The sequence below is a fragment of the Quercus suber genome, unplaced genomic scaffold, assembly GCF_002906115.3.
Source record: "Quercus suber isolate HL8 unplaced genomic scaffold, Cork oak 2.0 scaffold_832, whole genome shotgun sequence".
NCBI lineage: Eukaryota > Viridiplantae > Streptophyta > Magnoliopsida > Fagales > Fagaceae > Quercus > Quercus suber.
In genome coordinates this window covers 33,219-46,810 of record NW_027070262.1, presented here as the reverse complement: position 1 = coordinate 46,810, position 13,592 = coordinate 33,219, and the positions used below count along the sequence as shown (strand labels likewise).

At 33.1% G+C, this 13,592-nt stretch overlaps 1 protein-coding gene across 1 annotated transcript; it reads left to right on the top strand.

Annotated features, from left to right (window-relative positions):
- The first annotated feature begins 3,756 nt into the window (after nucleotides 1-3,756).
- LOC136065019 (uncharacterized) lies at nucleotides 3,757-12,096 on the top strand. Its single transcript, XM_065767641.1, has 4 exons — nucleotides 3,757-3,993; nucleotides 9,705-11,572; nucleotides 11,734-11,913; nucleotides 12,081-12,096. The coding sequence occupies exons 1-4, from the start codon at nucleotides 3,757-3,759 to the stop codon at nucleotides 12,094-12,096; spliced, it is 2,301 nt and encodes a 766-aa protein (XP_065623713.1).
- Nucleotides 12,097-13,592: the final 1,496 nt, after the last annotated feature.

Below are 13,592 nucleotides of genomic sequence, written 5' to 3'. Positions count from 1 at the left end.
GAATTTAGTCAAGAACCTCTCAAGGATGTATCAATGGAGAGGAAGAGAGTAGAGGAATTTGAAGAGTCTTTTAGTGAAGATTGGGGATGAGACAATCTTGTTTTTCTCTAGGGTTTCTCTCTCAAAATTCTCTTTGGAAGCTTTCTACATTTCGTGAGTATAAGGGTCTATATATAGTGGTGTGTATTTGGAATACAAAGAGACAGTTTTTCCCAAACAGGGTGAGTTGGTAGCTTGGCCTCACGACTGGTCTAAGTCGTGAGTTCAAGTCACGAGCTAACGACCTGACCAGCCTAGGACTTTTGTCCTATAGTGCGACAGCTGGCGTGACCCTTCATCTCCCCGCATACTTCTCACGTGTGCAGCAGTTGACAGCTTGCAAGTCATGAGTCAGCCGCGAGTCCTAGCCGCGAGTCCCTGCTTTTTTGCACATTGTTGAGCAATTCTTCACACTCTCTTCACACACTACCCTCACATGAATCCTACCTAAATACAGGGTTACTAAGTGCTAAATTATAAATAAATTGGCACGAAATAAAGCCAACAAGGTGGTTGATAAAATTCAACCTTACACATATGATTCAACATAAGTGTTACACTTCCTATGAGTAGGCTATGGCATGCTTTTCTATATATATAGCGTGCACTGAAGTACATTAACAATATTAACATAATATTCTAGGTGAAACCCTCTATATCAAGATTTCAATCATTTTAAAATAAAATGCCTATTACTGAAATTTTTTAGCAATTTAAAAGAAGTTTTTTTTTATTTTAAATTATTTTATTCATTTACCATAATTTGTAATTTTAATAATAAAAGTCTATGTGCCTTGAGTTTTATTTGTATTATATTATTTGTATTATATACTTTCATCATGTAATTAATGTAAATAAATTAAAAGTATTTAAATAATTTGCTCTATGTGAGACTTTATAATTGATTTGTTTGTTTAAGCTAATTTTCTTACAGATCTTGTTTATTTTGCCTAGACCTTCTTAAAACCTGATTTTATAAAGAAAAAATTACAACTGTACTTTTGTATAATTTAATGCATTCTCATTCCCGCGGTGTTCCAAATTATAGTTTTTGCTATTACCATAAAAATTGTTCGTTTAGATCACTGTAACATGATGTATTGCAAATGAAGTGATTTTTTGTTCTAGTAATTTTTTTATATTTTTAAAACAAAAATTGATTTCAATACTCTTACTTAAAATTTTTTTTAAACATATCCAATAAAAATAAGCTAATTAAGTAGATCATATCCAATTTCAAGAAAGTTTAAAATACAATCCCCATAAAAACTCATTTAAAATTAATAAAGTCTATGGAGTAGTACTTTGACTACTTTCGTACTCTTAACGTCTTAAGTTTTAACCTAACCAAAGCAATGGCAATTTGCAATAATTTTTTCACCCACTACATTTATTGCCGTGGGTACACATTTCTGATTTCAGCTACACAAATTTATTCGGCTTGCCATCAGTTTAAGAGGAAAAATAAAGATGCTGAATGGATATGGTCAAGTTGAAGTTATAATTTTTTTATTCATTTGCTCTCATGATCTTACTAATTTTTAATATGAGAAAAATGAATGGAGGCCCTAAAATTGTCCATATCAATCTTGTACAGTAAGACTGCATTGGAACCCATTTTCTTTGCTATTGAGAATCATTATACGCATGTAGGTTGTCTTCGAGGTATGAGCTTTGTAATCCTCATAGAATCTGGTTGCATCTTGTATAATGATCAATGTTTGCACTTCACTAACTGCAGATATGTGTGCGTGTGTTTCAATGGTACCAACGATGGCCATGCAAGAACAACAAACTTCTCCAACTCTTCTTTGCTGCAGTTCCCAACCTCATTTTCAAACACCATTCTAAAATATTTCTAGGTATTTTGGCATATCTTTTATATACGCTAACCACCTATGCTCCCCTCAATGGAGGACATTGCCACAAGGTAAGAAGGATTGTCTCATTGTCTTGCACAACCCATTTTCAGCACATCATCGACAATAGTCATTAATTTTCCTTAGTGGGCAGGGTGTCTTGAATAGCGCTTCAAAATGTGGTGTGTAACCCATCTTAGATAATATTTTCTTAAAAAGTTGGATTTTCTAAATAAGAACAATAGTTTGGCATAGATTAGAGTACCATAAACCAAATGTTAGGTCTTATATAAGCTATTGTCATATGATTCAAAAAAGTGTTAAGCTTTCTATAACATGCTTTTCTATATAGCACACTTTTTAAATATAAGAAAATTACTAAAATAACGTTCTAGGTGAAAATCTCTATATCAATTATCAAAGTTTAATAATTTTAAAATTACAATTTTGATTAAAATCCTATTACTATCTTTTTAAAATAAAAAATAAAATCAGTTTGCTTATTTATTTATTTATTTTATAGCGTTTTGATTTTTGGTATAAATGGGGATAAAACCTTATATCTCTAGTTTCAAATAGTTTGCTTATTTATTTAAAACTATTTCAATCATGTAATTTTTTTTGTTTAATAATAAAATTGGGATTTATAATATGTTGTGTTTGTGATGTGTTACACAAGTGTTCCATATACACAACATGCTTTCATAATGCAAAATAAGTGCTTTAAAATTACTAACACCTTTGTTCTAAATGAGAGTCTACTACAAGTTTGAAAGTGAGACTCTATTATGTGCTTTTTTTCAACTTATTTTTAAAATTATATAATCATATATATAAAATTGAAACCTTTACCATTTTGTTAACTTTTTATTAGTTGTCACATAAGACTTTGATACTTCACAAGTTTACACATCATTCTTTTAATTATATATGGAAAATGTTAATGGATACCCTAAGGGTATTGGTTTTGGAACTATTTTAAGAAATTTTTTATGAGAAAAGAAAAAAATAATTAATTGTTTTGACGTCTTTTTACATTTCCTATGAAAGTGATATAAAAATTTTCCTAAAATTTTTTTTATTAACAATTTCTCTAAGAGCACCTATTAATAAGACCCATTATATATTTGTTAATTGAGTTTAAACTCTATTTTATATTTAAGCACTTCATTTGAATATTATCAAATTTATATTTTCATTAAATGTAAGAATAGATGGTTCCATATTCAAAGTCATTGTCAATCATAGTAAAAGCTTATTATAATTATTATAACTATCATAATTATCAAATTTTATATTCATACAAAAATAAAAGAGATAAACAATCATATTTTGATAAAATATATTGCGTTACATGAATTACTCACTAGTTAATTTATTATTTTGGGTAAATAAAAAATTTTAAAGCACACTTTTTTATTATAGATATTGTTGCGCTTGAAAAAAAAAAAAAAAAAACTCCAATATACAAAAGCTCAACTGTGTATAATGAAAGTTTTCGACTTCTTTAAATTATTCAATATTGTGATAAAACTATATTAGTGGCCTTCTTTAAATTTTAAAAATAGATTGGGCGGATTCCAGTTTCCTCTTATAAAGATTTATTGTGACAACATTTAAGTTGCTATGCCGCAAAAACCACTTTTTTTTTTTTTTTTTTTTAGTCAAATCAAGATATTTTTAGTCGCATGTGTGTGCTAGGACTACCATTCAAAGACAATTACAAGGATAGGATTACTCTCTCAGAGTCTTATATGTATATGTGGCTGCCCTAAGCTGGACACTACAACAGCTGTCTTTCATCACTTTTACCATTATTCCGCAAAACTCATCTACTAGTCAAAAAGAAGGAGAAACTATGGCAGAAAGAGCTTTGTTCGATCTTGCAGGGAAAGTCATTAATGTGCTGGGCTCTTTCATTGCTCAAGAGGTCACACTGGCCTTTGGTGTCAAAACTGAGATTGAAAATCTAAAGAGCAAAGTCTCCACGATCCAAGCTGTGCTTCTAGATGCAGAAAAGCGGAGTTCTCATAACCATCAGATCAAAGACTGGCTCCGTAACAAGGGAGTCAATACCGTACCGGAGGCTATACCGGTTTGCCCAGCGGTACGGTATATTTCGGATACCGGTCAANGGTGTACCGTTTCGGGTTTACCGCTATTTTTTATATTTTTAAATAAATATATATATGTATGTGTGTGTATATATATTATAATAAATATAAAAGTTTACCATAAAACATTTCCTCAATTCAAAACTAATTATTCATAATTTTAGACTTTAGTATCAATTAAAAGAAAAAAAAAACATACAATATAAAAAATAGAAAGCTTAAAAGTCACTATTGCATACTAAGAAAACAAAATAATAATAATAAGTTAATGCAAATAAGTTATCATTCTACCCTAATAAAAATTCAAAAATTACAAAACTTTAAAAAAAAATTTAAAAAAAAAACTTTTTTCTGTACCAACCGGTATTGCCCGAAATTGGCCGGTATGGCCGGTACGGCCGGTATTTAAACCGGTACGAAACTTTAATGTTTCGATACCGGTATGCAACTGGTACAGCCGATACTGGTACGGTATCGACTTCCTTGGTATGTACTCATATATTAGTATTTTTTCTTCATCTTGAATGCAAAACCCCAAAAGCTTAACAAGATTAGTGTGTTGGAGTTTGGTAATGAGAATAGCTTCATTCTTGAACTCTACCAAGCCTTGCCCAGAACATCTTGACAGTCTTTTTATTGCTATTTCTTGCCCATTAGGTAATATACCCTAAAAGTACATTGTGTTAGTCATATTTTACAAAAATGTACTTAACTCAATCTCTACTTACATTATTTATTTTTTTATTTTTTATCAAGATTCTACATATAGCCCCGGTCTCAGCTCAAGTGCTATGTTGTAGATCAGATGGATTGAATACCTAGGTCTTATGTTTGAATTTACAACCAAAAAGAAAAAGAGAGGATCAAATTTTAAGAAAGAGAGAGAGAGAGCTAACCTTGTAAACTGGTCCAAAACCACCCTCTCCTAATTTATTTTCAATTGAGAAATTATTTGTAGCAGAACAAATGCTTTCAAAGCTGAAGATTTTCTCATCATTATTTTGTTTATTTACTTCACCATTTACAGTTGAAGCTTTTACATTACCTCCAAGTTCTTTAATGAGCATTTTTTGTTTCTTCTTTCTCTCCCCTAATTAACATACATGCAAAATACGACTTAAAGATTTGTCCTTGCAACATCTATAAGTTATCCAAAAAAGCTATAGTGAGAGCATCGATTACCTTCTACTCTGTGTTTTTTCCATCGTGCATAGAATAAGAAGCAAAAGAAGGTCATAATAATTGCCCCTACTGCCACGATGAGCCATATCCACCACTTGGTCACTTGCGACCTATTTGCCTTCCTGTTTTCTTTAATTTTTGCTACATCCATCGACAAACAAAGTGTTAATGTTCTATTAGCTATATTATCCTTCTATTCATTTTTCCTCTTTTTTTCATTTACTATATGCATCAAGATACATGGACTACTTAGTGCTTTAGAAATCAAAATTATAGAAGACATAAAATATTTTACTTCGGACTTGAAAACTAGGGTTTTAAATTTAAGATTCTATCCTCATTGTTAAGTTAGGACATAAAAGGGTGGTAACTGGTAAATTGGTAATGTCTCATCCAAACCTATTATACCCCTACCCACCCATCCACTAGTAAGTTATAACCGGCTCAATTAAATAAATGAGTTTAATACACTACAACAAAATGTATTTTTAGTGACGAAAATTAGTGAGAAAATATTTTTCGTCACTAAAAATACAACTTTAGTGACGAAATATGAATTTCGTCACTAATAATGAAAAAAATTATAACATTTAATGACGAAAAATAAATTTCGTCGCTATTGTGATCTGAAAAATGGGTGCCAGTGGAGGGAAACTTTGGTGCCAGTTTAATTAATCTATAGTGACAAAATATTTCGTCACTAAAAGTTGAAATTTTTAGTGATGAAATATTTCGTCACTATAGGTATTACTATGGGTAGTATTAGTGACGAAAATCCTTTCGTCACTATAAGGAAGAATTAGTGACGAAAAATATTCGTCACTAAAAATAATAATAGTTTTGCACTTATATGTTTTTAGTGGCGAAATCATTAACAAAGCCCGGTCTTTAGTGACGAAACTAGAATTTGTCACTAAAGACTTAAAAAGCCTAATTACAATACCCAGAGAGCCATTTCAATACCCAAAGAGCCATTTCAATACACAAACATTTCAATACATGTTTCGGTCAAAAAAAAAAGAGAAGCAGAGCCGATTAAGCTCAGCCAAAAAAACCCAAACCATCGTCGCCGTTGAGCTGCCACCAACGCCAATTAAGCTCAACCGTCGCCGATGAAGTTCACACCATCGCCGATGAAGCTCCGTTTAGAGCAAACCGTTGCCGATTAACCTCAACGACAACGCTTCAGCTCGTCTTTGCAACCCACACCAATACCTCAATGACGACGCTTCCAAATCGCATCGGCGACCCTTCGACTTCCCGGCGACCCTTCGCATTCCTTCGAACTGGCGATCCTTCGACTTCCCGGCGATCATATGCATTCCTTCTTCCCGGCGACCATTCGCCTTCCTTCGAATCGACGACCCTTCGCCTTCCCGGTGACCGTTCGTCTCCTTCGAATCGCGACCCTTCGCATTCCTTCTTCTCGGCGACCGTTCGCCTTTCTTCGAATCGGCGACCATTCGCCTTCCCGACGACTGTTCGCCTCCTTCGAATTGGCGACCGTTCGCCTCCTTCGAATTGGCGACCGTTCACCTTCGCCGGCGACCGTTCACCTTCGAATCGGCGATTCTCGATCCGCTGCCTATCGTCCCCAGGTTTGGATTGGTTTTTTTTCTTTCTTTCTTTCTTTTTTTTATTTTTTTATTTTTTTTAATTTCTTGCAGTTAGTTTTTTTATTTTTTTTTAAATTGTTTTTTTATTTTTAAAATGATCCGCTGCCTAAATTTCTCATCGTGTAATGGTTAAGAAGGATAAGAAAAGGCCCGTTTCCAAGTCCTCCCGTGCCAGTATCCAGGTTGCCAAACACCCCCCTACTTCCTTTTTTATTTTTTATTTTTTTATTTATATATGCAATCTCTTTATATTAATTTTATGAATTTAAAATTCTAGATGACGCAACAATATATCCTTTGTTACCTAAAGTTGTTAATTATTCATAAAAACTTGTCGGTTTTTGTAAAGAGACTAGGTGAGCTGTCATGTGTGTTTCAATAAAAATGGATTATGAAAGTCTCAAAAGTAACTTATGTGTTTGTCTTTTGGTGTAAAGAATTTTTAATTTTGAATACATGCTTGTTTTTAGAATTGGGTCCCAATTAACTGAGGTTGATGATGGTACTTAGTTTTTTGAAGTATGGTTAATTTGTGTTTGGTTTAATTGGATTGGTTGCTTCTATTTTTGAACGACCATTTGTTGTTTGTTGGAAACTTGGAGTTGGGCTAAGCCCTGAGTTCATTGGAAAATCTCCATACTACATTAGCACTATTTTATAGAAAATTGGATTTTGGGTGCAATAATTTGAAATCCTAAACAAGGTCATCCAACTACTTCTTTTCATTTAACAAAAAAGAAAAAAAAAAGTTCATACAACTACGCGGAGTTTCTTCTCTCTAAAAAAAAAAAAAAACAACACACGGAGTTGGGCTTGTTGCCCAAAATTCCTCAAAGTTGGGCTCATGACACATAATTCTCTTCAATTCCCAAGGTGGGCTCAAAACCCATACTTTTCGACCCACGTTATTTTTTCACTTCACCGAGTGGGTTTAGCGGACACCATGTGATGAGTTCATGCCTCATGGGTTGTGCTTGTAAGCACACGTCAAACATGTTTTTTTTTTTTTTTAATAGAACCTTTCCCGATAAAACCCAAACTATTTACAAAAAGAAAATGATTTTGGAGGAAAATTACCCAATTATAAGTTTTTTTTTTTTTTTTTTGTTTGATAGGTACCCACCCATTTGCACTAAATAATGAAAGCACTAAATTGGCGTAACTATCTTCTCTTCTCTTTCATTTCTGATTGATTATGTATATATGGTTATTTAATTGTGGAACTTAATGTACGTGGAATGTATAATTTGAACATTCCACGTACAAATGGACTTGGATTACTCTTTCTTGTACAATGGAATGTAGTTTCATTCGGCGACCTTTCTCAAATTGGATTACTCTAACAATGGACTTGGGATTTGGGATTCCAAGAATTCCAAATTTCCAACTGTACTTGGAAAATTTTGTTTGTCTTTCAATCCCAATTTAGCTAAAAAACTCCTATCCAAAGAAAAAACCAAAAAGGAAAGCTGCATTCATCATACTAGAAATATAGATGGAAAAAAATTAATTACAATTTCTTATATATGTAACATCTTTTTTTTTTTTTTTTTTTTAATTTTTCAATTAAATTCAAATACATGAATGTATTGATTAATAAAATATAAATAATATTATTTTTGAAATTAGCACAATTAGTAAAATCTCTTATCATTGAAAAAGAGATTTGAAGTTCAAATCTCGTCTATATTAAAAAGCTACACAAGTAGCTTTTTAATAAACTGTTTTCTTAATTAGTAGTTGGTTTTAAATTAGAATGCTACACTAGTGCTACCTGAGTTGGATGCAAACTCCTTTTGTTTAATCTTTCATTTTCCTGTTGTTGCTGTTTTTTTTTTTTTTTTTTTTTTTTTTTTTTTTTTTGTTTTTGTTATGTGGGCTAAAGCTAACTAAAAGTTATCTTTCTTTTATCTCCAGCTCTGTTTCTTTTTTGTGGCTGAAGAAATTGTGAGGAACAAAGTGAAGAACACAAGTTAACTTTGGATTTTTTCTGAAAGTTGTAAACTTAGCTTGAGCAAAGTAAGTAAATTCTAATTAAACACTTATAAAACTCTATATATACTTGTGATATTGGAAATTGGTTTTGTGGTGTGTTGTTGTGTTGGAGCAAGCGGGTGGCTTGCATGGTGTTATAAGGTGGTTTAAATACATATTGGGAGTGTTTTTCATTTTTTACGAATGTGAATGAACCTTGTTAATTAGATGTAATAAATAGTATTTTATTTGATTTCAATACTTGTAAGCATTATAGTTGTGATGTTTGTGATTAGTTTTGTGGTGGGTTGTTGTGTTGGAGCAAGCTGGTGGCTTGTATGGTGTTATAAGGTGGTTTAAATACATATTGGGAGTGTTTTTCAATTCTTGCAAATGTGAATGAGTATTGTTGATTAGATGTGATGAATAGTATTTTATTTGATTTAAAAGTTATAAAACTCTATACATACTTGTGATATTGGAAATTGGTTTTGTGGTGGGTTGTTGTGTCGAAGCAAGCGGGTGGCTTATATGGTGTTATAAGGTGGTTTAAATACATATTGGGAGTGTTTTTCAATTCTTGCAAATGTGAATGAGTATTGTTGATTTGATGTGATGAATAGTATTTTATTTGATTTAAATACTTGTAAAACTTTATATTTGTAATGTTGGAAATTGATTTTATGGTGGGTTGTTGTGTTGGAGCAAGCGGGTGGCTTGTATGGTGTTATAAGGTGGTTTAAACTAATATTGGGAGTGTTTGAGTGTGCAATGTATATTTGTTTAAGTATTAATATAGACTTGTGCATTCATGAATGGAATAGAATTTTATCTAAGTAGCTTATAGACTTAGATGTTAGAATATATTATGCATAAGTTGTCCTTATTTTACTAAAGTAGCATTCATCTTGTAATTGTAGTCAAACATGGATAAAAGTTGGATGACAATGGGTAAGACACCCGATGGCAGATTAAGTCATCCATATATTGAAGAGGTCAATGCATTTATTAATTTTGCAAGAGTAGTTGTGGACTTGAGTGGTAATATTATACGCCCGTGTATTCACTGTGGGAATTGCTATCGACAATCTCTTAATACTGTGCATATCCATTTGCCTCATCGTGGGATTATGCAATCTTACATTAATTGGTATAATCATGGAGAACCTCATGTATTGAACGAGAACATTCATGATAATAAAATGTCGGATGGTGATCATATGGATGGTATCGATGCCTTGGTAGGTGATCGAATTAAAGGGGAACCAAGAAATGCAACCGAAGATGAGGAGGTGCGTCATTTTGACAAACTTGAGGAAGATGCAAAGCGTGAGTTGTATCCGGGTTGCACTGATTATAGTATCTTGAAGTTTGTTATTGAGATGTTGAATGTAAAGGTAATGACAAACTTGAGTAATAAGGGACTTGATATGATGCTAGAATTGCTGACAAAGGTTTTACCGAAAGGTAACTTGGTTCCAAGGTCAACTTATGAAGCAAAGAAGATATTACGTGACTTGGGCATGTCATACGAGCATATAGATGCATGCAAAAATGATTGTGCACTATTTTGGAAGGAAAATATAAACCTTGATAAATGTCCGGTGTGTGAAGTGCCTAGGTACAAGGATACACGTGCCCAAGGTAAGATGATTCCTCATAAGGTATTGCGTTACTTCCCGTTGACACCGAGATTGAGGAGATTGTACATGTCAAGCCAAAGAGCTAAGGACATGAGATGGTATATAGACAAACGTGTGGACGATGGGATAATGAGGCATCCGGCTGATAGTGAGGAGTGGAAGGAGTTTGATTTGCAACATCCTAATTTCGCCCTCAAACCTCGCAATGTAAGGCTAGGGTTGGCTACAGATGGATTTAACCCTTTTGGGAATATGAACAACAACTATAGTATGTGGCCTGTCATACTTATCCCCTATAACCTACCGCCTTGGTTGGTTATGAAAGAGCCATATTTTATGTTGTCCTTGCTTATTCTTAGTCCCCATCAACCGGGAAATGAGATTGATATTTACTTGAAACCATTAGTTGATGAGTTGAAGGAGTTGTGGGAAGAAGGTGTAGAAACTTATGATGCTTATAATAAAGAGCATTTTCAGATGCGTGCAACTTTGTTGTGGACAATACATGACTACCTTGGATTTGGTAATGTGTCTGGGTGGAGGACAAAGGGTTATCATTCTTGTTACACTTGCAACGATGAACCATATTCAGAAGCTTTAGAAAGTAAAATTGGATTCATTAACCATCGAGCTTATTTGCCTATGGAACATCATTGGAGACATAGTCGGTTGCATAATGGTTTATCAGAGAAACGGAAGAGATCTTTAGAGTTACAAGTGGGAAAAATACAAGAGCAGTTAGATAGAATGCCAAATATAATTTTAGGAAAGCATCCAAGTAACAAGAAGAGACAACTCATTGGGGAGCCAAATTGGTCAAAGGTAAGTATTTTGTACAAGCTTCCATATTGGAAGAATAAGAAGCTTAAGCACAACATTGATGTCATGCATGTAGAGAAGAACATTAGTGAGAGTACTTACGGTACTTTATTGGGCATTGATGGGAGAAATAAAGATACTGACAAGGCATGGATAAGCTTGCAAAATATGAACTTTAGGCACACGTTGCATTTGAAACAATGTCCTGATGGATCATATGACAAGCCTCGAGCTTTCTTTTCATTAAGCCCAAATGAAAGGGATGGTTTTTATGACTTTTTGAAATCAGTCAAGTATCTGGATGGCTATGCAGCGAACATATCAAGGTCAGTGAATGCAAAAAATGGTAGATTATCTAGTTTGAAAGCCACAACTGTCATGTGTTACTATAACGAATTCTTCCAATTGGGTTGCGAGGGTTTGCACATAAAGATATTAGTATTGTATTGTTTGAGTTAGATAGCTTCTTCCAAGACTTGTGCTGAAGGATCCTAAAGCGGAGTGAATTGGAGAAACTAGAAGAACGTATAGTTCTTATACTATGCAAGCCTGAGAGGTTTTTTCCTCCAACATTCTTTGTTGTTATGGTTCACCTTGCTGTTCACTTGCCTCGAGAAGCAATTCTAGGAGGCCCGGTACAATATCGGTGGATGTACCCTATTGAAAGGTAATTAGATCCTTTGATGCATCCATCAATTGCATTTTTTCCATGTGGATGTACCCTACTAAAGATGTGGTGTTTCAAAATATTACGGTAAATTTACATTGATAACGTCTAACTCGTTTAATTCATATAATAATATTTTTATAATACATATGCACTTCATTTTACAGGATCAGTTTGAGTTAGAAGGAGATTCCAACTTGGTAACGAAAACATTAAATACAAAATGTGGAAGATTATTGAGTTCCAACTCCCATAAGTTGCATTAGGCTTATAAAAAGCTCAAACAATCTCATGGTGATGACTATGCAAGAAGCCACCCGCAAATGAATGCTACACTTAAGTAGTGGACTGAACTCATTGATGGGAGATGGATCAATGAGGATTGACTGGTAAATTATTTATGCGTATATTATTATTATCTAATGTTTACTATATTATGTTGTCAACTGATTAGATTAATACTTAGATGAAGTAAATGTATACTGTTTTATTCATGATCTAATAAATATCTTGAATGTTGTTTGTTAGAAAAAATCAAGAAAGAACTCTGAAAATAGGAATAAAATTAAAGGCAAACATAGATGCGGGACAAAGGCACTTGCTGTTAGGGTTGATGAGGAGGTGCGTATTTTTTCATTTTCTTAAACCTCAGTATATTGCATGTTGTGATTAATTAAGTATATCTATCTAACACTTGAATGTTAATTAATTAGACAAATAATAATGATGGTCAAGTTCCTGAATTGGCAAAAATCTTCAAAGATGTTCATTTCAATCCAAATACAAATATGTGGATACACCTTGAGGATGAAGCGACATATGTATGTGTATCATTCCATCCCTATCATGTTTGTAAAGTTATAACATATGTAGTATTAATGTTGTGATTATTTGTTTCTTTCTCTCTTTCAAATGATAGGAAGATATTCTCAAAGTGCAAGCGGAGATCCTAATGCAATTCCCCTTACACAAGAGGAGGTCTCAAACTTGGTGTTTAAGAAGAAGTCCGGTATTGTAAAAGGACTTGGCATGAGACCTTCTTCTTCTCTAGTAACCACCGCCTCCTCTAATTCATCGGTGGAGTATATCCAACGGTTAGAAAATGAGATAATTGAGCTCAAAGAGGCAAGAGCTAGAGATCAAGAGGAGCGAGCTAAGGACCAAGATGCACGAACTAAGCAAGATGAGATCCAAAAGAATATTATTAACTTTTTGAGGAGCAAGGGTTATGATGATGCTCTTACTTATGGGGGTGGTTCAACTTCAAGTTAAAACACTTTTTGGTTAGTACTTTATTTGCTTTCTACAATTTATACATTAGGAGTTGTGATTTTAATTTATTGGTGTGGTTACTCTTAATGCATTGTTAGAAATGTTTCTTATAACATAGTTAATGTTTTTTCTTTACGATTTTAACGAAGCATTGTTTTTATATTTGTGCAGATTTCTTATTGGTGGTTTTTAGGGGATTTACTTTTGGCATTACTTGAAGACATACGAGGACATCTTCCGTTAGTTCTAAAATAGGGTTTAGGTAGAGTTATCATGTATTGCAAACAATTATTGTATGGAAGAAGTTTGAATTAGATACTTATTTTATTTTTTACTTGTGAAATGTATGGATCTTTTTTTATAAATGTGTTGTTGAAATAAATGTGTTATTCAAATGTGAGGTTTTA

What these genes read in the sequence shown, in the direction of transcription:
- LOC136065019 (XM_065767641.1), top strand. Translation starts at nt 3,757, where the DNA reads ATGGCAGAAAGAGCTTTGTTCGATCTTGCAGGGAAAGTCATTAATGTG. An exon ending in CCGTACCGGAGGCTATACCG is followed by an intron (nt 3,994 to 9,704) that starts GTTTGCCCAGCG and finishes TTGTAATTGTAG; the next exon opens with TCAAACATGGATAAAAGTTG. An exon ending in TATGCAGCGAACATATCAAG is followed by an intron (nt 11,573 to 11,733) that starts GTCAGTGAATGC and finishes CTTGTGCTGAAG; the next exon opens with GATCCTAAAGCGGAGTGAAT.